This window comes from Neofelis nebulosa, chromosome 2 (genome assembly GCF_028018385.1).
Source record: "Neofelis nebulosa isolate mNeoNeb1 chromosome 2, mNeoNeb1.pri, whole genome shotgun sequence".
Taxonomy (NCBI): Eukaryota; Metazoa; Chordata; class Mammalia; order Carnivora; family Felidae; genus Neofelis; species Neofelis nebulosa.
The window spans coordinates 174,525,839-174,549,812 of record NC_080783.1 but is presented as its reverse complement, the minus strand read 5'-3'; the positions used below and the strand labels follow the sequence as shown (position 1 = coordinate 174,549,812).

General features: G+C 35.9%; 1 protein-coding gene across 4 annotated transcripts in view; it reads right to left on the bottom strand.

Moving 5' to 3' along the window:
- The window catches only part of MYSM1 (Myb like, SWIRM and MPN domains 1), a 38,385-nt gene that overhangs the window by 4,781 nt on the left and 9,630 nt on the right, over positions 1 to 23,974 (bottom strand). For 3 of the 4 annotated variants that reach the window (XM_058717234.1, XM_058717235.1, XM_058717237.1), the window contains 13 exons: positions 20,834 to 20,932; positions 18,276 to 19,048; positions 14,100 to 14,230; positions 12,896 to 12,999; positions 11,135 to 11,212; positions 9,099 to 9,184; positions 6,077 to 6,131; positions 5,682 to 5,732; positions 4,915 to 4,989; positions 4,098 to 4,286; positions 3,023 to 3,155; positions 1,255 to 1,360; positions 1,019 to 1,076 (listed from right to left, as the gene is read on the bottom strand). In XM_058717234.1, coding sequence (XP_058573217.1) covers positions 1,019 to 1,076; positions 1,255 to 1,360; positions 3,023 to 3,155; positions 4,098 to 4,286; positions 4,915 to 4,989; positions 5,682 to 5,732; positions 6,077 to 6,131; positions 9,099 to 9,184; positions 11,135 to 11,212; positions 12,896 to 12,999; positions 14,100 to 14,230; positions 18,276 to 19,048; positions 20,834 to 20,932 — 1,938 coding nt within the window. The remainder of the gene's footprint in view (positions 1 to 1,018; positions 1,077 to 1,254; positions 1,361 to 3,022; positions 3,156 to 4,097; positions 4,287 to 4,914; positions 4,990 to 5,681; positions 5,733 to 6,076; positions 6,132 to 9,098; positions 9,185 to 11,134; positions 11,213 to 12,895; positions 13,000 to 14,099; positions 14,231 to 18,275; positions 19,049 to 20,833; positions 20,933 to 23,974) is intronic. The other variant, XM_058717236.1, reaches the window with a different exon arrangement.

Genomic DNA, 23,974 nt, shown 5'->3' with positions numbered 1-23,974 from the left:
AAAAAAAAAATTAAAAAAAAAAAAAAAAAAAGGGTAAGAAGAGGGTTTGCACTACTATCGTTATTGTATCCCTTTCCAAATCTTTTTCTAATAAGCAAAAGAGAAACAGTCTCCTTAAATGTGGTTGAAGACAGTTTTGTGATCAATAATCACGTACCTAGAGTGTAGGAAGTCACTGTTGAGAAATGCTTGGGCTTATTCCTTTATGACTTTATATGAGGAGACACACTTGAGATTTTAAGTGTGATTTTTTTACTTTGGACAAATTTGTGACTTTGCTTCTTTTTTTAGTAGTTACATTTACAAAGCAAAATAATCCTGTAGAACGAAAATCTATGTACATACACGGACGCTACATCAGGGTGGTAGATAGAGCTGTTTCCTGAGAAACACGCACATTAATCTTCCAACAGAACAAAAAGAAAGTTTTAATACAAGGGGGTAAAAATATTAAAAAGAAACTCAGTATGTTTCAGTTTTCTCTTCTTAAATTGCTACCAAAAAAAAAAAAAAAAAAAAAAAAAGACAGATGTTACCAGCCTATGGGTCTTTAACTCTTTATACTCATAGAAGCAAAACAAGAAGTAAAATAAAAATATTCAGGACTCTTTATTTCCGACCAGAAAGTTAAATAAAATGACCCTTAAACTTATTTATTAGATTTATACTACCAATCTTAAAAACGAACAATTATTAAGGCTAAATGGAAACATGAGACTTTTGAATTTAATAAAATGAGAAAAATGTTCTCCATTGTATATAATAATAATCTGCTAGGAAATTTATCAGCCAACACTGACAAATTTATTCTAAACTAGTATTACTTCTATATGCAAGTGTGGGCAACAAAATACGTTACTAATTTTCTCCTAGAAATTAATTTTAGATAGGAAACGGCAATAACAAAAATACACAGAAAATGTATCCACAAAGCATTAGGCATCATGGGAAACCACATCGAGATGAATAGCTTTAGAATCTGTGAACAATAGAACCAATTAAAATCAAGGCAGCTTACTTTCTGCAAACAAGTCAGGTCAGAATCCCGGCGGAAGATTTTATCCATAGGGACACTGCTGTTGGAAGAAATATGAAGACAAACTGATGAAACAAATACCACAAACGAATCTGTTTTCTAATAAACTGTCACTGACGCCATACATCATAATTTTATATTTAACTTGGGTTTTCTCTAAAACATCATTTAATGAGACGCGCTGCAGATGTGCGGCCACCTCAAACCACAGCACATACCTATGGGACAGTCGGTATTTTTCTATTATCCATCTTGCCTTTTCAAACACTAATCCCCACTGAGGTTCTTCTAGCATCTGCTGTACTTCAAATTTGTAAGGTAAACCTAGAAAAGCATAATGAAGCAGACTGTCATCAACTATCGCTTCAATCCCCAATCTCCTTTTAATTACCAAGAATCCTCACAACCACAACCTGGCAGACCAGCTGAACAGCACTTTAAACATAGTGGGCATTCATTAAATATTTACTGCCTGGCTGAACCTGGCCCATTGAGCATATTAATGCTCAGCAATTAATAACAATAAAAAAGAGTACACGTACCATTTGCATGACAATTCTATGTAAGGAACGGAGAAGCAGGATGATCACATAACTTATATCCAAATCAAGAGACTTTTTGAGTGAAAGGGGGCACTGTTAAAAACGGTGCCAGAACTATGGCTTAAACAGACACCGAGGTAGGCAAACGAAGACAAGTCCATCCTAGTGATTTTTATTTTCACACGGGTCATTGAGCTTACAGCAATGCTATAAGGCAGGTGCATTATTCCTACGTTAAAGATAAGGAAACGAAGGCCGAGACACGTGGAACAACCTGCTTAGACTGGTGAAGTGGAAGAGCCTGGATTTTAAGCCCCAGCAGGTCTGCCTGGCTTCTGGGCCCACACTCACTTGACCTGCCTACAGGTGCTAACCTAACCAGTCAGGGAATAGGATGAACTCTGGAAGGGCAGCAACTGCACTCCTGTCAAAATGGTCATGCTCAGTTCCAGAGACAGGAGCCCAAGGGGTGGATGCCATGTACATAGCCAGAAAGGCAAAAGACCAAAGGATGAGCCTACTTAGAAATTTTTCACATGGCCTTCAAGATCCCCCTGTAATTATATTTGCAGTGTATTAAAAGAAAAGCTGAGTTGATTTGTTAGCAGAGGGCAACACCGTAAAATTAACTGTAGAACTTATACAATGCTTACTACATGGAATGCCACTTAAATGCACTAGCTGCCAGTACTGTCCTTTATTTATTTATTTTTGGATGAGGACACAGAGCCACAGAGAGGTTAAATAACCTGTTCATCAGCATACACATAATTACTAAGTAGAGCCAGGATCTGAACCCAGGCAGTCTGGCTCCAGTTTATGTTATTAACTTTACATTATACTGCCTCTCAACTGCGTTTTTGCCAATATTAAGACTTTTCAGGTAAATAAAATGCCAGCAAATCGAAAGGCATGAAAAAAAATGAAGGAAAACATTATGATTGTCCTTCCTTACAATATAAGCATACTTTGTCAATATGCTCTAAAATGGTCTTTTTTCCCCATTTTTTCCCAGGTGGATTTTTTTTTTTTCATTTCTTAGTTCTCCTCTATTTCATTTCTTCCCTCCAAAAACTTAAGAATAAAGCATTTGACTAGTTTTATTGCGATATTTGCTTTATTGTGGTGGTCTGGAACCAAACCTGCAGTATCTCCGTGGTACGCCTGCCTGTAACTAACATGCACGCTGCCTGGCTCTAACTTTTCTGCACAATATAACCCTTGTGCCCAGAGGCCATGGTAACACAGTGGGGACTTGAATCTAGAAGGATATCATTAAAGGAAAGAGGGAGGCCGCACTACATGGTATGTAGACAGCAATTCTCTAGTTGAGGGTGCAAAGCTTTCCATCACATAGTTTCACATAGTTGTAAATTCGTTGCTATGAAAGATTCAAAGAAATGTGGGCAGAAATAGGATGAAGTTGTTTTTGTTGAAAACTTACGGTAAGAGCCATCTGAGCTAATTTCATCACTTATAACTAGGCAGGTAATCTGGGAATAAGGTAAAGGATTGTTCTGATTATAAGGACTAACAATCATTCCAATGAACTTGGCACCGCCTCTGGAGAAGTAACTCTACAATTCAAAGAAAAGTAAAATTAGTCTTGACTACATAAATTTAAAAATCAGTATTTACCCATAGCAACATCTTAAATAACGAATGGAGAAAAAGGAACACCAAAGTGTGTTAAAAACTTCACATCCAAACAGCAACTAAATGAAATACACTATATATCATTCCACACTCTAAATTTTTCAGGTCAAAATGTACCCAACCCAACCAGAAATGATCCTTAAAAATATGACCTGGCCTGAAAATCTGTATTTACCATGAATATGTCTACAAATTATTTTCACTACCCTTCAGCTATAATCTTTATCAATATGGTAATAATAGCTGCCTATAGCAAAAACATACACCTATCAAACATAAAATGTTGGAACAAAACAAAAGTTTGTTTTTTCCAGAGATGCAAAATAGACTGCTTCTGGTTATTTCACTTGTACCCAGTCCCTGTACTAGTTGTTCCCATCAATTTTTAGAGGCTCTGGGAGTAATTATCACTGTCACTTAGATGGCTTGTCTGTACTAAACAAAATAGCTGATTTTCCAAATGTTTAAATAAACATATATTACCCCTGTAATCAGAAAAAATGCAAAGTTATTTAAAAACTCCAGATGTAAATAATATTAGAAATTCAATACTTTGCTAGAAATTTTAGAAGTATATTTATAGAGGGTGCTTGGGTGGCCCAGTCAGTTAAGCGTCAGACTTCAGCTCAGGTCATGATCTCACAGTCTGTGAGTTCGAGCCCCGCGTCGGGCTCTGTGCTGACAGCTCGGAGCCTGGAGCCTGCTTCAGATTCTGCGTCTCCCTCTCTCTCTGCCCCTCCCCTGCTCATGCTCTGTCTCTCAAAAATGAATAAACATTAAAAAAAAAAAGTATATTTATATAATAGAATAGAAAGCAACGAGAGGAGAGAAAACGTGCATACATGCAAGACCTAGAGGCACACCTGGTATTTGGCTTGAGTGTCAATATCTCGTAAAGAAGGATTTGGATCAAAGGCAGGATGAGAATGATACCATCCAATTACACGATAGCCTCTCACAGCCAAGGTTTCTGAGGCCTGTGTTTGTGACACAGGATCCATCTCACACTGCAGTCCTGTACTCAGACTGTTACATGGTTCTGCTGCACAGACCTATAAAAGATTAATCCTTACATGGTTACACTGAATCCTGTTAATTCTATCACTTTAATGTTTTAGTTCTTTCATACATAGATACAGAGGCTTTTTTTAGGCCACGTCTTTTATCCGACAGTATCACAGGCAGCCTTTAGCCTGCAAATGAATTACACTTCAAAAGTGTGATTCGATGTAGGAACTCAGAATCCACTTTTCCACTCAGACAAGGCCATAATAATTGTTAGTTTTCCAGACCAGCCCATATAATACCTGCACATACAAAGTCTTTCAATGAGTCCTATTATTTATGATAATAATTTCAACAAAGTGATGCATGCCGAGTTTCAACTATAAGGTTGCTGCATGGTTCCTGGCCTCTTAAGAGTAGTTGTAGCATTTTACTGGTGAAGGCAACGAGGAGGCGAGGCCTGGCCGTGCTCCCTCTTTCTTGATGGTAAAAGGAAACAGGTACTCAATATATGGAATGTTAATTTACTCCTGGGAATATCCAGCCCACACTGGCATATTCTCATGTGCATCACAGGTATTTCTATTTTAATTATATCCACTGAAATCTATAAAAATATTTGGTATGGCAGCAGGACTAAATGATTTTAAAAAATATTTAAGAGCAAGAACTTACTTCAACTATCTTATCAACTTCTGAGTATCTTCCTCCTAATAGACCAATCACTTCTGCCATAGAAACATGAGCATGCTAAAAAGAAATACAAAATAGACTTAGCCCAAACATACAAATCCATCTGACAAAAAATCAGAATAAAGCTCACTTATACATAGGAGAATCATTTGTAAGTATGGTAACCGGGCATAGCAGAGGAATCAGACACTAGGCTCACTACACAAAGACTTGGGATTTCAATCTATCTGCGCTGCCAGCTAAGAAGCTTTGAACCAAACACTCAAAGATGTCATTATTTAATTTACAAAATGAAGACACCATTTGCTTTCCTCACACAGGACCCTAAAGATAAAAAGTAAAAGTCACTCCTGGTAGTCCTACAAAAAACATCCTCTAGAAAAACATCCAAAACCAACACAGCTACTGGAGGTCTCAGTAACTTAGTGCAAACAAGGAACCTCCAAGTGGTAGGAGTTGTGCTTTGCTGCAGTTATCTAGAAGGCAGCAGACAAAGGATGCCAAGAAATTAAAACAGGGTTAATGATGATAAACAGTCTGCAAAAACTCACATTAATTTATTTTCTCTAAAATATGGAAACATGCAATTGTTTGGCTTTTCTCCAAAAGAAAAGACTTATTTTTAGACTCCTTGTAAAAGAGGATAGTTAAGATCCAAAATACACGTCTTCCATACTCTCTCTTAAGCCTGCAATAAAAATACACAAGAATAGAAATCAGAGTAAGTAAACACAATAGATTATCCTTACCAAATCCATTATTAAAAGTGCTTCTGAAGCCACTTTCACCTGAAATGGCTCCTGAAATATAAAAAAAAAAAAAAAAATGGGGGAGCATAAAAATAGAGATTTTATTCCTCCTCACTGGAATGTCCACCCTTTTCTTCTTTACCTATCACACCAAGTTCTCATCACCAACCAAGGCTCAGCACAAATCAGAGATTTTTACAAATATTATCATTCAAAATCCTAACATGGAGAAATTCTCTTTCATTTCCCATCTGCATCACTCATCTGACCCATAGTGTACCTTGCCTCGTCCAATCTTTCACATACATATATGCCTTGCACACAAAGGAAAAGAAATACTTCCTGTCTGACAGAAGGGCATGGTTTATGGCCATTTAGTGATGCATAAATAGTACCTGCTTTTCTTCACTGAAAGAATGACAAGGTATCAGTTGGAAGGGATCAAATGAGCTGAAAAAGAAAAAAAAAATCATTTCTAATATAATCTCAATGACAAGATCAGGAAAACAACATTCACTTAAATTTGAAAATGTGTATCAATAATCTAAATCTAGATTCTCAGAAAAATACTAAGCGAGGGGAATTTCTTAGGACATCCCATATAACTCTGCTGAGTTTTGGACTTGATAAAAAAAATGGGAAATGACAAGGCCTTTGGGAGAAAGTAGTTGTTGCCTTAGTTTCTTTTAACACCCAAAGAGAAGAACGTTGTACCCACACATGTGTCCTAAACTGAAAGGTTTCAAAAAGTTTGAAGAAAATGTAAACAACTCCCTGACATGACATGGTAAAAAAAGTTTCAAGAAGAAAGTTCTCAAAAACACTTGTCAGTACGGTATCAGCACAGGGTAGGGACTCAAATATTTATTGAATGAATGGCAATGGTTCTACTAAAGAAATTAATGTATATGAAAAGTTCAATGATAAACTTGTATTTTAAAATAAAAAAGTTAGGGGCAGGTGACTGTCTCAGTAGGTTAAGTGTCTGACTTTGGCTCAGGTCATAATCTCATGGCTCGTGGTCTGGGTCCTGTATCAGGCTCTGTGCTGACAGTTCAGAGCCTGGAGCCTGCTACAGATTCTGTGTCTCCCTCTCTCTCTGCACCTCCCTCATTTGCACTGTCTCTCTCTCTCAAAAAGAAACATTAAAAAAAAATGAAAAAAAAATGAGGAAGTTAAAAAAAAAAAAGACAAAAAAAAAGAGGGGCACGTAAGCAAGGGTAGATAAAAAAGCATGTATTAATCTGAGAGCAATATTAGAAAGGCTTTGAGCAATAAAGAACTGAAGTCTGAGGAAGATATCAAGAATAAGGTTTCTTTAGGCTATGGTCAGAGAAAGAAAAAAACAAGGAATATATGTTCATGTTAACACAACCAGAAAAGAGCAGGACTATTTAGCTCCTATTCTACCAGAGACTGTTAGTGTCAGCAATTCAGACACTTTGTACTCCAAGTGCCAAGTGTGTCAGTGCCTGACACATAGTAAGCATTTTTTCAGAAATATAAGATGAATGAAGAGGAAAGATCTTCAAGTAAAAAAGTGCTTCATCAACACGAAAAAAAAGAACACAAAGACAGCATATGCATCCCAGAGCAATGAAGAACCATGATGTGAAACCCACTGACCTTTTTGGAGGAACTGTTCAGAATGGAAAAATTATTGGAGGGCTACAAATAGGCAATTTTGGGCTTTATTTTCTTAAACAAAAAAAGCAGACTTTGGGAGCAGAGGAATTAAATGTGAATATTGAGAAAATTCTGGAAAAGATTATTCAACAGCTGATTTTGAGCCTTTAGCAAGTGAAGAGAGGACTACTAAGGGTAATAATGGATTCATGAAAATATATGTCATGATAAGTAAATCTAAATTTCATTTTTGATAGAACTGATCTGCTAGAAACTAGCAGACTCATAAAGATTCAAATATATTTTGTCTGAATGTAAGCAAGACATCTACTATGATTTTTCTTCTGCACAAGATGAAAAATCATGAGTCAACTGTGGCAATGTACGGCTGATGGAACAATGATGTCTGAGGCTTTCCCTTATTCCAGTTAAACATTTTAAGCAGTGATCAATGGCAGAAGAGGTAAGCTTACTGAAATGTTGACTCAAATCTATGAAGGCTAGTGTAAGAAAAGTGGAGCTGGATTCAGATTGTGACAAACTGGAACAATGACTTGGAAATCACAATAAATATGTCTCATGCTGAGATTCAGAAAAGCAAATGTCTGGATACTAGATAAGGAGTCCTAGCTTATGGATGACGATATTTTTTTTATATAGTTTATCTTACTTTACTCTCACAACAACTTAGGTTTTAATTTTTCTTTTAGAGAGGGGATATATAATGTAATGTTAGCAGTATGGATTCTTAAGTCTAACTGCCTGGATTAAATCACAGCTCCATCACTAACAAGCATGAGCAAGTTTGTTTCCTCATGAATGATATTATTAACTACTGCACAGGGTGGTTATGGGGATTAAATGAGTTAATATATACAAAGTGCTTAAAGCATAGTCAACAGTCTTAGCTATTATAGCTATTATTTTATGAATGAGCACTGAAGGCTTAAGGCTTTACATAACTTACCTAGGGACTTACACTTGGTTAAACATCAGGGCTCTTTCACTGAAAATGACCTGGGGACATTCCTAGATATCTTATTTTAAAAGGGACACTGGTGAAACCATAATCTATTTCTGCATCTACAGAAAGTGAGGGTCCAGAAAACCAAGACATTTAACTTATTTGGTGACTCTTAAGTGTTATGTTACAAATAACAGATTATTAAAAAACAACAACAACAAAACCACACACACACACACACGCACACACACACACACACAGAAAAATCCCCAAAAACCTTGCCAACCAAAGAAAGCACTAGTCATTTCATGAGGTTACCTATTTATAATGTCTAAGGAGTTGAATGACCACCTGTTATAATCAAGGCCCCTTTACAACATATGTTGGATCCTACAGTCACTAAACCTATAAATTCAAAACTTTTGCTCAAGCTCTTCCAAACTGGTAATCAGTGAAATAAAAAATCTCAAAAATTCTAGTAGTATTTAAAAAAAAATTTTTTTTAATGTTTTTATTTATTTTTTTGAGAGAGAGAGAGACAGAGCATGAGCTGGGGAGGGGCAGAGAAAGAGGGAGACACAACATCTGAAACAGGCTCCAGGCTCTGAGCTGTCAGCACAGAGCTCGACGTGGGGCTCAAACTCATGGACTGTGAGATCATGACCTGAGCTGAAGTCAGACACTTAACAGACTGAGCCACCCAGGCGCCCCATCTAGTAGTATTTTTAAACTTAATATGAATAATATGTTGCTAATCAGGTATTTTTTCCATACATTCCTAATCATTGGTGATAAGTTAAAAAAATTACATGTGTAAAACACTATACCTTTTTGTTGGTCTTGGTACTTTTGAGGATTTAACAGATTTACATTTTTCCTCTTTTCTTCTCGCCAATTCCTCAGCAGAGAGATGCTAAAACAGAAAACAACCACTTGATCAACCAGTCCATCAGCCACTGACAGGCAGAATCAATAATAATAAAGAATACTCTTTAACACCATAATTAAAGGCAGGTGAGAACAGGATAGACTATGTTGATGGAGATGTACCTCCTTCTTTCTACTAACAAACCGCAATGCTAGATAATATATTAAAAAATTGTTCCAAAATCTACAGCCACACCAAACTTAAAAACCTCAGAATCACCTGAGTCCCTCCTTTTACTTATTTCCCATTTCTAGTCATCAAATCCTATTGTGTTGTTTTCTTTCCCAACAGGGAGACAGCGCAGCATAATGATAAAGAGTACAGATTCTGGAGACAGAATGCCTCGCTCTGCTACTTACTGGATGACCCTGGCCAAATTACTGAAGCTTTCTGTGCTTTAGTTTCCTTATCTTTAAAATGGGAACAAAAATAGTAATAATAACAGTGTCATGATGTTATCGTAATGATGCGTTAATGTTTATAAAACACTAGAATAGGGTTGGACACATACATAATAAGTCCTACATAAGTACAAAATTAATCTTTTCATTCCATTTCTACTATCATTCTTACACTTTAGCCCAAATAACTAGGCACCTTTTCCAGAATATGTCTGGTATTTTCCCACATCTCTACCTTTGTTTATGCTGCTCCCTTAGCCTGGAATGCCCTCACCTACTTTTCTACATTTTGAGACTGTCCTGCTAATCCCTCAAGTCACATCTTCTGTGAAACCTTCTCTCATCACACACACCCCTTGGGGAAGACCTTACATTTCTTTTCTTTTTTTTTTTTTTTTAAATTTTTTTTTAATGTTTATTTATTTTTGAGACAGAGAGAGACAGAGCATGAACAGGGGAGGGTCAGAGAGAGGGAGACACAGAATCCGAAACAGGCTCCAGGCTCTGAGCTGTCAGCACAGAGCCCGACGCGGGGCTTGAACTCACGGACCACGAGATCATGACCTGAGCCGAAGTCGGCCGCTCAACCGACTGAGCCACCCAGGCGCCCCAAGACCTGACATTTCTTAAGATCAACCTTATGGAACTTAACACAGGTTTCATCTTTCCTACTAGAAACTACAGAAGTTCTTTCTAGGCAGGAATCATGCGTTACTAATGTTGTGCCTAGATTAGAGATTAAGTGAGGCTAGGGAAAGGGAATGGGGAAGAGAAAAAGAGAACGTTTTCTTTTTGTTTTGTTTTTGTACTGAAACTCAAGAGGAAAACTAAAATTTACTGAGTAATTGGTATATGCAAGGCTTATTAAGTAACCTAGTACTAGAATCTTCATACATTTTATTCCATTTACTTCACTTAATTCTCATAACAATTCTTGGACAGAGGTATTATTCACACTCCATAGACAAAAACCTGAATTTCAGTGAGGTTAAGAAACTGCTCAAGGTAATAAAGCCAGTAAGTACACATTCACACATTCTTTCCATTCTACTACACTGGGTGTTCACAAATAAATTCTATAGATACAGAACTTATACACACACACACATTCGTCACCCATGTTTCTTTTCAGAACCACAGTTTTTATTGGTAGAAATGACACTTTAGTATTTGTAATTCAATTTATGTCTAATGCTTGGGACAATATTTTAATTGGTATATCAGAACATCATTCTATAAATAAATGTTTACTGAAATGAATTAGGCATACCAACTTCCTGGCACCTTGGCAGATATTCTTGAGCTAGAGACCAGAATACAGAGATTAGACAAAATTTGGAAAACGAATCCAACTCCTAGTTAATTGCACCACTGCCTTCTATTTTTTTGTTTATTGGTGACTTCTAGACAAATTAACATGGGATGGATACACACACGCACACACAACAAGTGTAATATATGTGACATTAAGACATACATATATAGATGATGGAACAACTTTTAGTGATGACCTATCTGCTAAGGTCAAAGTTACCTCAAAGGTTTGTCCTTCTAAGTCTTTTGCATCACACCAATTTCCCCATGGGTCTCGGACCCTACGTCTCCTTGTGCGCTGTGATAAGATTAAAATGAAGCAAAAGGTAACAAGATTAACCTGGGGAAATCACAGCACAATACACAAAGCCAAAATGATATTTAAAAAAAATCAGTTAACTTCTCCATTAAAATATTGTAATCCCTGATCAGCATTGCCTGACTAAATTTTATTTTATTAATTTATGTTTAATAGTTTGCACTCTGCTCAGAAATAAATCAGTAATGATTTTCTGAATTTTACCTGGATTTCTTATTGAATTTTCATTTCTTTTTGCCACTTAGAAACTAAGATACTAGGACAAAAAATATTTTTAAGATTAAAAAGAACCACCAAGAAAATGACTTCCCTTTCAACCACTTGTGGTAGAAAACTTGCAAGAACGCGTAGCAAGAGGTAGAATATTAAAACTAGAAGCAAAATTACATCTCAGCCTCAGAAAGGGAAAGACTGCCTAGTGGATGCAATAAAAACAATAAAACATTATGAAATTAGTTGACAAGATTACTAATATCTAGTTTTATAAACCCCAACACTGAAGCCTTTAAAACAGACTGCTCAAGGGCGCCTGGGTGGCTCAGTCAGTTAAGTGTCCAACTCGATTTTGGCTGAAGTCATGATCTCATAGTTGTGAGACTGAGCCCCATGTCAGGCTCTGTGCTGGGCGTGGTGGAGGCTCCTTAAGATTCTCTCTCTCCCTCCCTCAGTTCTTCCCAGCTTGCACTCTCTCCCTCTCAAAACAAAAAAACAAACAAACAAACAAACAAAAAAGACTGGCTCAGAGGCCAGTGTTTGAGTGGCACCTTTTCCATCAACTGTATCTAAATACATCCTTTCTTATAAAAGTAAATCTAGGTAGGCAGAAATGGTTAACAGCCTAAATACGCTAAGAAAAATGTCCACTCTATTATCTATACGTTTCTTCATTCACCTCACCTATTACCAATCTACTTTATTAGTAAAACCAACGAGATCACACTATGACTCTGCCTTTTAAGAGACTTGTAGATCACTCACCTTTAAAATAAGATTCACAAATTGTAAGATACTGTAAAACTCCCTAACTTCAAGAATTAAAAAAGAAAGGCTACGGGGCGCCTGGGTGGCGCAGTCGGTTAAGCGTCCGACTTCAGCCAGGTCACGATCTCGCTGTCCGTGAGTTCGAGCCCCGCGTCAGGCTCTGGGCTGATGGCTCAGAGCCTGGAGCCTGTTTCCGATTCTGTGTCTCCCTCTCTCTCTGCCCCTCCCCCGTTCATGCTATGTCTCTCTCTGTCCCAAAAATAAATTAAAAATGTTGAAAAAAAAAATTAAAAAAAAAAAAAAAAAAAAAAGAAAGGCTACAATAGTTTGGATAGCTATTCCAAGAAGCTGAATCTTAACCTAAGACTTTTTAGCTAAACAAAGTAACTGAAAGAAAAAGGAGCTTAGCTGTATGGCTGTAAAAGACACACTAGACTTAGAAACCGGAACCAAGAATTCTAAGGCCACGAGAGCAAAGTACGACACTTCCGTGTCAAGTCTGCCAGCGAATTACGAGGTGTTTTGGTTTTTGCCTTATAAACTAACATGACACTGAATAGAAACCAGAAAAGTAAATGGCTAAGGTGACATACAAGAGAAAACACGTTCTTCCACTCACTGTCCATGTGTTTAACAGGTGGCTAGAAGGGGGCACACCTTAGATGACAGGTGAACACTTACCATAGACTGCAGACACTGTGCAAGCTGGTATGCTTCCGCCGCATCTTTTCGGTCCCTGGCTCGTGCTTTGTCAACTGGTTGTGGCCTGTTGTACACAGCCTGTTCTATTGGAATTCGGGAAAAATAAAACAGTCTATTATTTTCTGAAACTCATTCGTTCAATAGGAAGGCACACCTATACTGACTGGAAGTTGTAAGCCAATTTCTAAGTTTTGTTATACCTAAGCTTCTATCTTAATTCTGCAATTACTTGGCAGTCTCACGTAAAACTAATAACACTCTTACGGAAATCTCAGTAAAAGGGGATATTCAGGAGATGGGTAATTTAATTTCTAATTAAACGACTGCTAAGCTCACTTTGCTGAATTCAGAGGTCTAACACAGAAAACGTGATTTCATTTTTTTTTAGTGGCTGTGGAAGCTGCGACCCCTTAGTTTTCCTGAGCAGCCAGTCCCAAGATACAGTGCCTGGGGAAACACAGATACCGAAATGAAAAACAGACCACAGGGCAGACTGTAAATTCTCTCTACAAGATAAATAATCTCTGATAGGAGATTTTCTGGTTAGCTGTCTTCTCAAAGACAGAACATATTCTTCTGAAACTATGGGTTACAAAGTTCTAATTACCTATCTAATTACCTTATCACAACTATGGTTATTAACTTTCTTCAAAATGTTTGTGTCAAGTTAATTCAATAAAAGTGAAAAATACATTCAAAATCATGCATATTTGAGGAAAACTAGGGTGAAAGAAACTTTCTTCCATGAAAAATATTTTGGCACTTTTATTACATTTAAGTGTAGAGGCTCATAAATTATTTCCTTTACTTAAACACTGCTAGACAGTATTTCTAGCATTAATACAGATTTTGCATATTGAATGGGCTACTATCAGACTTTTCTTAAAATGACGTTACTTGTACTTGACAAAGAGCTTCATTGTTAAATTATTTCTCCCACTTAGAGAATATTTTTCCTTTTCATACCACCAATTTTCACTGTAGGTTACAGGAAAATGTAGCTTAATCAACAGAAATCTGTTTTACAAAAAAACTTAGTAATACAGTTATTCCATATTATAGCATCTTTCTGAACACTGCATCTATACTAAATCTGCTTGAATTCTAACCATCAAGGAAGTTAACGGGTGCTCTAAGGATAAAAAATGTTGAGTAAAAGATGTTGTTGGGTTTTTATTTTTACCACATCCAAAATTGATTGCTCCTATCAACTCGAGGTATGTATGAATCCGTCCAATACAATTAACATCCCCACAGTTCTTCAGGCCAGGACGTACTGAGGTCTTATTTAAGTATTTCGGTTTGCATATCTCCCTAATTAAGAGATGGAAGTACAGTTATTTTGGATAAATAAAAACATGAAAAAAGATTTCTGGGGAAAACTTTTAATATTTGAAATATCTTAAAAATTTACCCCCTCTCAATCTGTAAATGTGTAGTAAAAACAATGCTAATACATAATACCCAACTGTACTTTTTCCTGAAATTACCTTTAAATGATACAATAACTTACAAGTATAATGTGATTTTTATTAACTATTATTTTTTTCCCATATGAAATGCCATAGATTTCAGTTATCCCAGGATTTTAAAGTTAGAGGTTTTGTCAACAGATCCAAATTCAAGCTTCAAGAATAAAAAGGGCACTCTGACAACATATCTAAAGTATTTGGTATTAAACTTTTCTAATTTTTAATATATTACTAAGGTTCGTCCACTTTCACTTTGCTGGGCAGTATCTTTTAATTATAAGCTACCTTATAAATGCTTGAAAGTTTTATACCGGTTTTTAATCATTAGGCCAATAAATAAGAGTAAGCACTCTCAGTGGAAAACAGAAATATTAATATTATAGAGGATTTCCAAGAAATCAAGAAATGCCCAAAGTATGAAAAAAATACAAGGTTTACATAATACAGTTCATATTTACTGAATGTACTTATTGTACCATGGCAGATAGAGTTTAAGAGTAGTGAACTTAATAATAGCAGCAAACAGTTCCCGAGTGCTTATGCCAGTACTAACAGTTACACAACCTTCATCCTCACAACAGTTCTACAAAGTAGATTTTATTATTCTTATTTTAGAGATAAGGAAGCAAAAAGTCAAAGGAATTAAAGTACTTATTTGAGGAAGTTAAAGTCAAGATCCACATACAGACATTATAGACCAAGTATTCAGACATTATCATGTAACAGGATTTCTTATTGAATCTTTATTTTAGTCCACAAATATTTACTTTGCATCCTACATACCAGGCACTGTCTAGGCACTAAGGATACAGACATGAATATAAAGCTCCCGACCTTACATGCTAATGGGAGGATATATAGGGGCGCCTGGGTGGCTCAGTCAGTGAGGTATCTGACTTTGGCTCAGCTCATGACCTCATGGGTCATGAGGTCGAGCCCCATGTAGGGCTCTGTGCTGGCAGCTCAGAGCCTGGAGCCTGCTTCAGATTCTGTGTCTTCCTCTCTCTCTCTGTCCCTCCTCTGCTCTGTCTCTTTCTCACTCTCAAAAATAAAATTAAAAAAAAATTTAATGGGAGAATATATATGACTAATATATATTACATATTAATATATTGCTTGTAATCTTATATTAATATATAATTAATTATATATATAGCAGTAAGTGCTAGGAAGAAACAGTAAGAAGGATAAAGGGATAGAGAGACAAACAGGCACAGACTACTTCAGAGAGGGTGTTTAGGGAAGGCCTGCCTAAGCAGAAACCAAATTTAAAATCATACATTCTACACACATTCAGTAAGGGCAAGAAGTAATTTGTGATACGGCAGGGTATCAGAAATGCCATTGAAAAGATGAGATTTCAGTGTTTTCACTTCAGTGTGAAAGCAAAGGAAACAAATTGCACAAATGAAGGCAAGAAAACAGGAATGAGCACGGTGTAACAAGCTACCAAAAATCTGTAGCAATCTAAAAACAGTATTGATTTAATTAAAGACTGCCCAAATCGAAAGACTTTAAACAAAGCTCAGCACTAGTTTGGTGCTGAACAAACGGTAAGGCCTCTAAAGATCCCTGTTAGTGTGATTCATCATGCCAACTTTTCCCCTTAACAAAGAGTGCCTTTTATATTTGCTTAGAACAAGCACTGCCCTAAGCACTAGAGGTGTAACAATGAACACAACAGACAAAAATCTGTCCATATGAAGTCTGTATTATCATGGGGAGGGAGAGGGAAGGAAGAGAAGACAATACAGAAATAAAAACGTCGTATCTTCAGTAGTAGTAAGCTCTATGAAGATAGATAGAATACAAACTAAGAGAGTGAGGGGCAGATGTGAGCTATTTTAGATAGGGTGGTCAGTGAAGTCCTCTAATTTCCCTGGAGCAGACCTGAGGGGACAACGATGCATGGTTCACCAAGATCTAGAAGGCAGCATGGGGGAAGCATTCAGGGCAGACTGAAAAAGTCTGAGTCAAGGACCTGAGATGAAGTGTGAAAATTACAAGTCAAGACTGCAGACCCTGAAGTCACCTTCACCTAATGTGACCTGGAACAAGTTCTTTTTCCTCTCTGAGACTCATTTTTATCATCTGTAGAATGAGGACAAGTTTGTCAGAACTGGAGATGACTTAAATACATTTAAATGCATTCGGGAGGCATTCAATAACAGTGTTAACTATCTTAAAACATTCCCATAAACAGGGGGTCGGTTGCATGTGTTTTTATGGAAAAGATCCTTTAGCTACAAACAAATCAGGTCTTTTCTTTTAAAACTTTAACTCTTCCACTTTTTTTTTTTTTTTAACACCACCTCCAGTCCCCTCTTCTATTTCCGAAGAGAAAAGTTTGGAGTTCCTGTTCAAAACACTTCTTTCTCCTTTCACACTGTTCTGTTAAATCACATACTCAAACAACATTTAACTGGTGTTATGACTAAGGCAAATGTCATTAGGAAACTACTGCCATATAATTTATACTATCTACATAAGTTATTCTGCCTTATTGAGAATTCAAAATTCAAACAAATGAAATTTGATTAAAGTACCATTAAGTCACTCACTGATGATTCACACAGGTAAAAAAATTTTTTGAGTTATTATTTTGAAGTCCTTCCATTTTGGCCATTCATCCTCTTATTTCCCAAAACAAAATTAGATCTAATCTGACTGGTCTTTTTCAATAGTGTCAATCAGGCAATGTGAAATAATGGAGGAAATGACTGGCAGAGTTAGGACCTGCTCACAGGTCCTCTTTCTGTCAGTGGCTGGTTATATAATCAAAGGCAGGCCCCTAGACCTCTCCTGACCTTAGAATCTCCCAAACACAGAAAATACCACCTGCCTATTTTACAGGACTGTTGTGAGGAATCAAACAACATAGAAAAGCTTTCTGTAAACCACTAAGTACTATGCGAATAGCAGCTGTTCCTTATATGTATTCTTTCCTTTGAGACCACCTTGCCCAGAAATTTTACTTTTAGCCATCTCAACCATCAGCAAGACAACCACGAGTCGAGAACAAAACTCTTTCTTTTCTGACAAAGCTATTTTAAAAATTAGTCAAATTAATATTGTGTGACTACTGAAGGTTACAGACAGAATACACATGATTATTTGTTTGCCTTTGGTAATCTTCCGAGGTTATGGCAGAAGTCCTCTGTAAAGATGGCTCTATGCAATTCAGTGTCTCCAGAAGCAGTAACAACAATTATGAATGTCTGGTAATGTCTTAATTAAACTATCACGAAAAATTCAATTTGCAGAGCACTTAGGCTAATAAGGTGGGAAGTTTTTTGGTTTGCGCCCCACCCAACACTAAATAATTCAAATAAAAGGTATTGACAATTCAAAAGATGAACTTTATCTATCAGAAAATTCCTGTATCCTAATGAAGCTAGATGAAGGGATTACTTTCACATTATGTTACAAGTTCAAAGCTGAAAGCATTTATAGCAATTTAGGAAAAGGTTTCTGTAATCTAGCCACATTTAATGACACTATCCTTTTGTTACCAAAATTTTCTCTTTGTACTTACAAGTACATGATAAACTAGGAAAGACATTCTCAAGTTTTTTTCTTTCTGTATCTTCCTAACACTGTCCTAAGAAACTGCTTCTTAAAGCAAATTATCCCTTTTTTCCAGGACCAAATACCCTTAATGAACAGACAGATGGGATGAAATAGCTATAGATGACAATATGTACCAAAGCTTTCAAAGAAAACTTCCTTATGAGAAATTTGAAGTCTTGCCTATTAAAATACATTCATATGTTCAAGCTCTCTGCATCACTCGCAATGTAAATGACTAAAACCTCAACAGGCCTCATTAAAATACCCTAGAGTATCAGAAGTTTTAAAACGGTATCTAAAATAGAATTCTTCCTTACCACTGATCCAAAATGTAATTCCTAATTTTCAAATAGCGTTCTGGTGTTTTAGCTTGGCGCCCCTCAAAAAACTCAGGAATTGCTTGTTTTTCTTCTTCTTGAATGGTATTTCTATCTATTTCCACTTCTTGTTCTGGTGGCTTAAGCTCTTCTTCCTCGTGGCTCTCCCCCTCCATTTGGCAGGAAGAATGAAAAAGCATTTCTTCATCACTCAGATCTTCCCGAACTTCACACAGCTCTGGAGAAGGCAGCTGCCTGGCATCGTCTATTACTCCATTTCCATCATGTTTTTCACAGCTTTTCACCAGTTTATTACATTTCTGATCATTTAATTCAACTGATTTTTTGTCACTAATGCTCTGTTTTTCAGTCCAAAATGTAATTCCTGAGCTTGAAAGTACTTCCATTTCACCCTGCTTTGTATTCTCAAAATATTCCTTGGAAGATTTAGATGTGGAATCTTCCTGGTTGTAAGAAGCAATAAATTCTCCTTGACTGGTTTCATGACTTTTACTATTAGGAATGTTTAATAAGACATCACTGCCAGGAATTTTGGGAGGAGCTTGAGAAGTCACCTCATCTGCCTCATCTGTAATGTCTACTTCTTCATCATCAGATAACTTTTCAATTTTTATAGCATTCAAGTTGGGATCAGCATGTCCCCTTAAACCTGATGGCGTCCAGGCCTTTGTGCCTTCATCTTCATTTTTAATCTGAAGACCACTGCTGCTCTTCTGATGTGGTGTTCCCTTCTCTGGACCATCTAATTTTACCTTATTAAAAATCAAGATAAAACCCCCATATTAACATTTAAAAATTTAACCACTGGTATATATATGATAAATACAATTATTAAACCGAGTACATGTCAATGGCATACCTTTATTGTGCTTTCCTTCTAAGGACTGATTCACAACTGCACTTTAAATGTAAAATATCATCATTTCAAATTTCCATAAATATATTTGACTCATTTATGGTCTGGTGATTTTATTAATCAAATAATCATGACCTATGTATAACTACACTTGTTTTTCCATTTTAAGTTTAAAACAGGAATCTGGTGTAGATCAACCAGAGAATGAACAAAAACAAAAAACAAAAAAAACTGTCATACAAAGGGATTCTTTAAGATATTAAAATATTTTTAATGGCTTAATTCTTAGAATGTCAGATACTTCCACTGATCATTTTTTATAAAGCTAAACAGCTCATTATTTAAAGGAATCTATGTCACATATCTTTATTTAGTAAATTGAAGGTAAATACAGTGATAATAGAAACAACTATTTTTCAAAGGTTCATTTAATAGAGTTCCAGCATTATACAGCTTATAATTTAAAGCATGAAATTATCTTCCATATCTGCTATTATAGACATAAATATCTAGTCAAGGAAAAGAAAACAATTGTCAATGAATATAAAGGATTTAAAATAAAATCTTTCCATAAATGGTTTTTGAAAAATCTTGTACATGACTGACATTCCCAAGGATGACAGCTCCTAAAAAAGAGCTTATTGTGATTCTGTATCACAATAGAACCCCAGGATCCAGTACTTGAGGTTAACTGGCTTACTGTGTAAAGAACAAAAGGGTAGGAGGAGAGAAAAACAGATGTGGACATATAGCCTGGAATAGCTTTTAACAATCTTGCTATTTACTCGAAGTCTCCTGTTTTTACCCTAAAAATTCAGATAAAATTTTATATTTCATAGCATATTAATGTCTCTTTTAACATCACAGTGTATCCTTTCACCCCAAATCTTTGAGAAAGATTAACACTACAAGATGTTGTGCATGTTTGAGTCTGAGAAGCATGGAAGTGCGAATAACCAAGTTAATCTTTATTCTCTTCCATAATACCTTGGCCATGGTGGGCTGCCCTGTAAATGTTTTTGTTTGGTTAAAGACGGAGCACATGATTGATGTATAATGAATCCATTCCATTACCTACTTCCTATGCTCAAATGACACTAAGAGAAATATTGTATACAGGGTAAAACCTATTATTTGCATTAAAAGAAAACAGCCAAGTATCACTTAAGACCCTTTCAAATTCTGTATAATTGTGTTCCCAGAACTCAAGCAGAAAACATATTACAATTTTCTAAACATCAAAACTACATGGTTAAATATAGCATAGATTACTTGAAAGGATAAAGCACTAGACCATAACACTGCAACTTACTGAAGTTCTCAGATAATTTTACATAAAAATTATAAAAGTTTCACTGCTATTAAACAGATTTTAGCATCATGTTAACATTTATGGCCCCTAAGCTCTAATCATTCTTAAAAGCTACAATGCAGCCAATCTTTAAGAAGAAAAGGTATTTTCCAGGAAACAATGACTTCCAATAGCAATACTCAAAAAACTAAAGATATGCTTTCAGATTTTAGAAGATAAACATGTGTTAGTACTTTATGAATAAAAAATACTTTTATTACAAAAACTTCTTCAGACATTGACTTTAATGCCTCAATTAAAAAGTTACTTTTGCTTACTAATTTTTATTGCAATTATTATTACTGACTAGGATATTTATATCCTGCTTACCTTATTTTTAAAGTACTGCCTGGCATAACTCTTAACTTGTAAAACAGTGCGACTTCCAATTAGCTTTGCAATTTTGGTCCACCTTCGGCCAAATTTAGCCTATATTATCAAAATGGAAAAGAAATTGATTTTGATTAATTTAATATTCCAAGCAACTGTCACATTAAGAAAAACCTAAAAGAACAACCCATCTTTATTTTCTAAAGCACACAATGAAGTCTCATATATAGCTAAGATTCTTAAACTCATTAGAATCTAGACTTCTGAAAACTGACCAAAATGATTTAAAATTAGTTTTTACAGCTTTCGAAAGGAAGATGCACCACTTATATATACTTCTTAACACTACGTATTCATATTGCACATTATGAGGTTCCCAATCTAAAAAACAAATGCCTCAAAAAAGGGAGGTTACATTTCCCATTTATAGAATCAACTGATTATATTCTGACACTGATTTCAAAATATCTTTTTTTTTTTTTTTTCTAAACCCAGATCCATGGGTTACAATACCCATTACCTATCCCATAGTACTTTTACTCTACATGGCATGGCAGTAAACTGACTTACAAGACTGAATCACAAATGATAGGACCTGCAACCAACAGCTTCCTGTAGCCCTGTACTGTTTAAGGCTGTGTGCCTGGGAACAATGAAGCTGTGACGGGAAAAAAAATGAGACCCAGGGGGGAGATCTGGAGGTTTCTGAAGTACAGAAAGGAATGCAATAAATTTTTCTTAAACTAGATTTGGTGTTCTAACTTTTAAGTTTATTTTGAGAGAGGCAGAGACAGTGCAAGTGGGGGTAGGGGCAGAGAGAGAGGGAGAATCCCAAGCAGGCTCTGGGCTAATAGCCTGTGGGGCTTGAACTCATGAACTGTGTGAGATCATGACCTGAGCCGAAACCAAAAGTCAGATGCTTAACCGACTGAGCCACCCAGATGCCCCTGGGAATGCAGTACAATTTTAAAGCTAAAAGGAATTTTTACGTGTCAACTCTATTACTTGACGTATAAATCTGCACAGTAGTTCTACAACTCAGGTAAGCTGATCTCAGGGCCAGATTTATAGGTCACGTTATGACATTTACAGGTCATGACTTACAGTGGCAAATCATCTTCAAGACCTGACCCAAATAATAAATTAATTATATACTTATTTCTGATATTCATGAGAAAATCTGACACATGAACATTTCTTAAAGCTGAAAGTACTTTGGGGTGCCTGGTGGCCTGGTCAGTTACGATTCTGACTCTTGATTTCAGTTCAGGTCATGATCTCAGGTTCATGAGTTCGAGTCCCACATCGGGCTCCGTGCTGACAGTGCAAAGCCTGCTTAAGATTCTCTCTCCCTCTCTCTGCCCTGCCCTCCCTAAAATAAATAAATAAACTTAAGAAAAAACCAAACTCAACATACTTCTAGGATAATTCTTAGTAAGTATAAATTAAATAATTAACAACTATCTTAAATAATTTTTCTCCTAACACCTAGCTGAGGGCAACTTACTGCAAAATTAGTTATATTTATTGTGGGATGAATGCAAATGAATAACTTCGTAGCATGGAACACTTCTAGAGGCAGCAAAGATCTGGACAATTGGGGCTGTAGGAGCTTAGGCATTATGAAAACTGGAGATGGTACACTAAAAAGGGGAACAAAGAAAAAACTCACCAATTTCAAAATAGAGAAGAAAGAGAGCTCTATGCCCAAAAAAGGGAAAGAAAAATCTTCCTTCATCATTCAGTACCACACAATTCCCTTCCCTAAAGCCTGAGAGAATTCAGTGTATAAACAAACTATATCAACAGGTTAAAAAGGCTGGGAATACAACCAACAGTTCCATGTAGTTTTGTGGGAAAACATTCTAAGTTTAAAATATGTTTATGTATACAAGTAGATATCTATCTATCTATCTATCTATCTATATATATAAATATATATTTGCTTATATAGGGACAAAATATCTCTGGAAGCATACACAAAGAACAGATGACAATGGTTGCCTCCGGCAATGAGAACTAAAGGCAGAGACAGGAGTGATAGGGGGACTTAACACCCTGTAACTTTAGATACCCTTTGAATTTTGAGCCATGCAGATGAAGCCACTATCATTACCACCAGTGTCAACAATAATCTAAAAATTTACAACCCATTATTGGGTGTGTATATGTGTGCATGCATACACACACACACACACACACACACACACAGAGTCTTCAGTAAGGGGCAAAACACCAAAGCAATCAGCAATCTTAAATAAGTGACTAGTTAATTAAAGTTCAGTTATAAAAATGATAATCATGCAACAGAATGAAATACCAATATAAAAAACATCAACAGTACAGGATAAAAACCTCAGGAGGAGATAAAACCTTCAAGATAGTTTATTTATTTATACAAAGACATCACAGAATATATAGATGTCATGGTGGTAACTGTAAAAATACAAATACATTTTATTTCCCTCATCTGCAGAAATGTTAACAATGACATTTCAATTTGCATTCATAAGTCCCACACAAATATTACATAAATATCCTATATATAAGTATATATCATTTCAAAATTAGCATAATATGGGGTAACATGTACCTTAAAGAAAAAGATACAACCTACACTTAATAGAAAAAAATTTCCAAATATTTTCTTAAAAGTTTCTTCATGTTAGTAGGAGAATTTTCAGAATTAGAAACTGGCGTACTTTTTTTTTTCTATTATGTAACCTGTGGACATTTAAATAGATCTCAGTGAAACATTCATGCAAAAGAAGTATTTCTGGTCTTCCACTACATCCACTAAAAAAATATTCGGACTGTGTGCACAATGCCAAATATCTGAATAAAAAAGAACTCAGCTCATTATGCAGACCGTTCCAAATATACAAGTTTTTTTGTTTTTCTGGGTTTTTTTCCCCCCAAGAGAAAACATCACATAAGTATTTTCTTCCTTTTAATCTAGGTAGTTGGTGTTATGTATACAGACAGAGCTCAGTTTCCTGGGTTTTACTAATACCAAAAAAGAGTGGGGGGAGGATGAAAACTATCTAAAATATTGATCCAAATCTATTTTAATATTTTAGTAATCTAGACACGAGTTAAAAGGAATTCTCTCATGCTATACTATCAACATCGCCACTACAG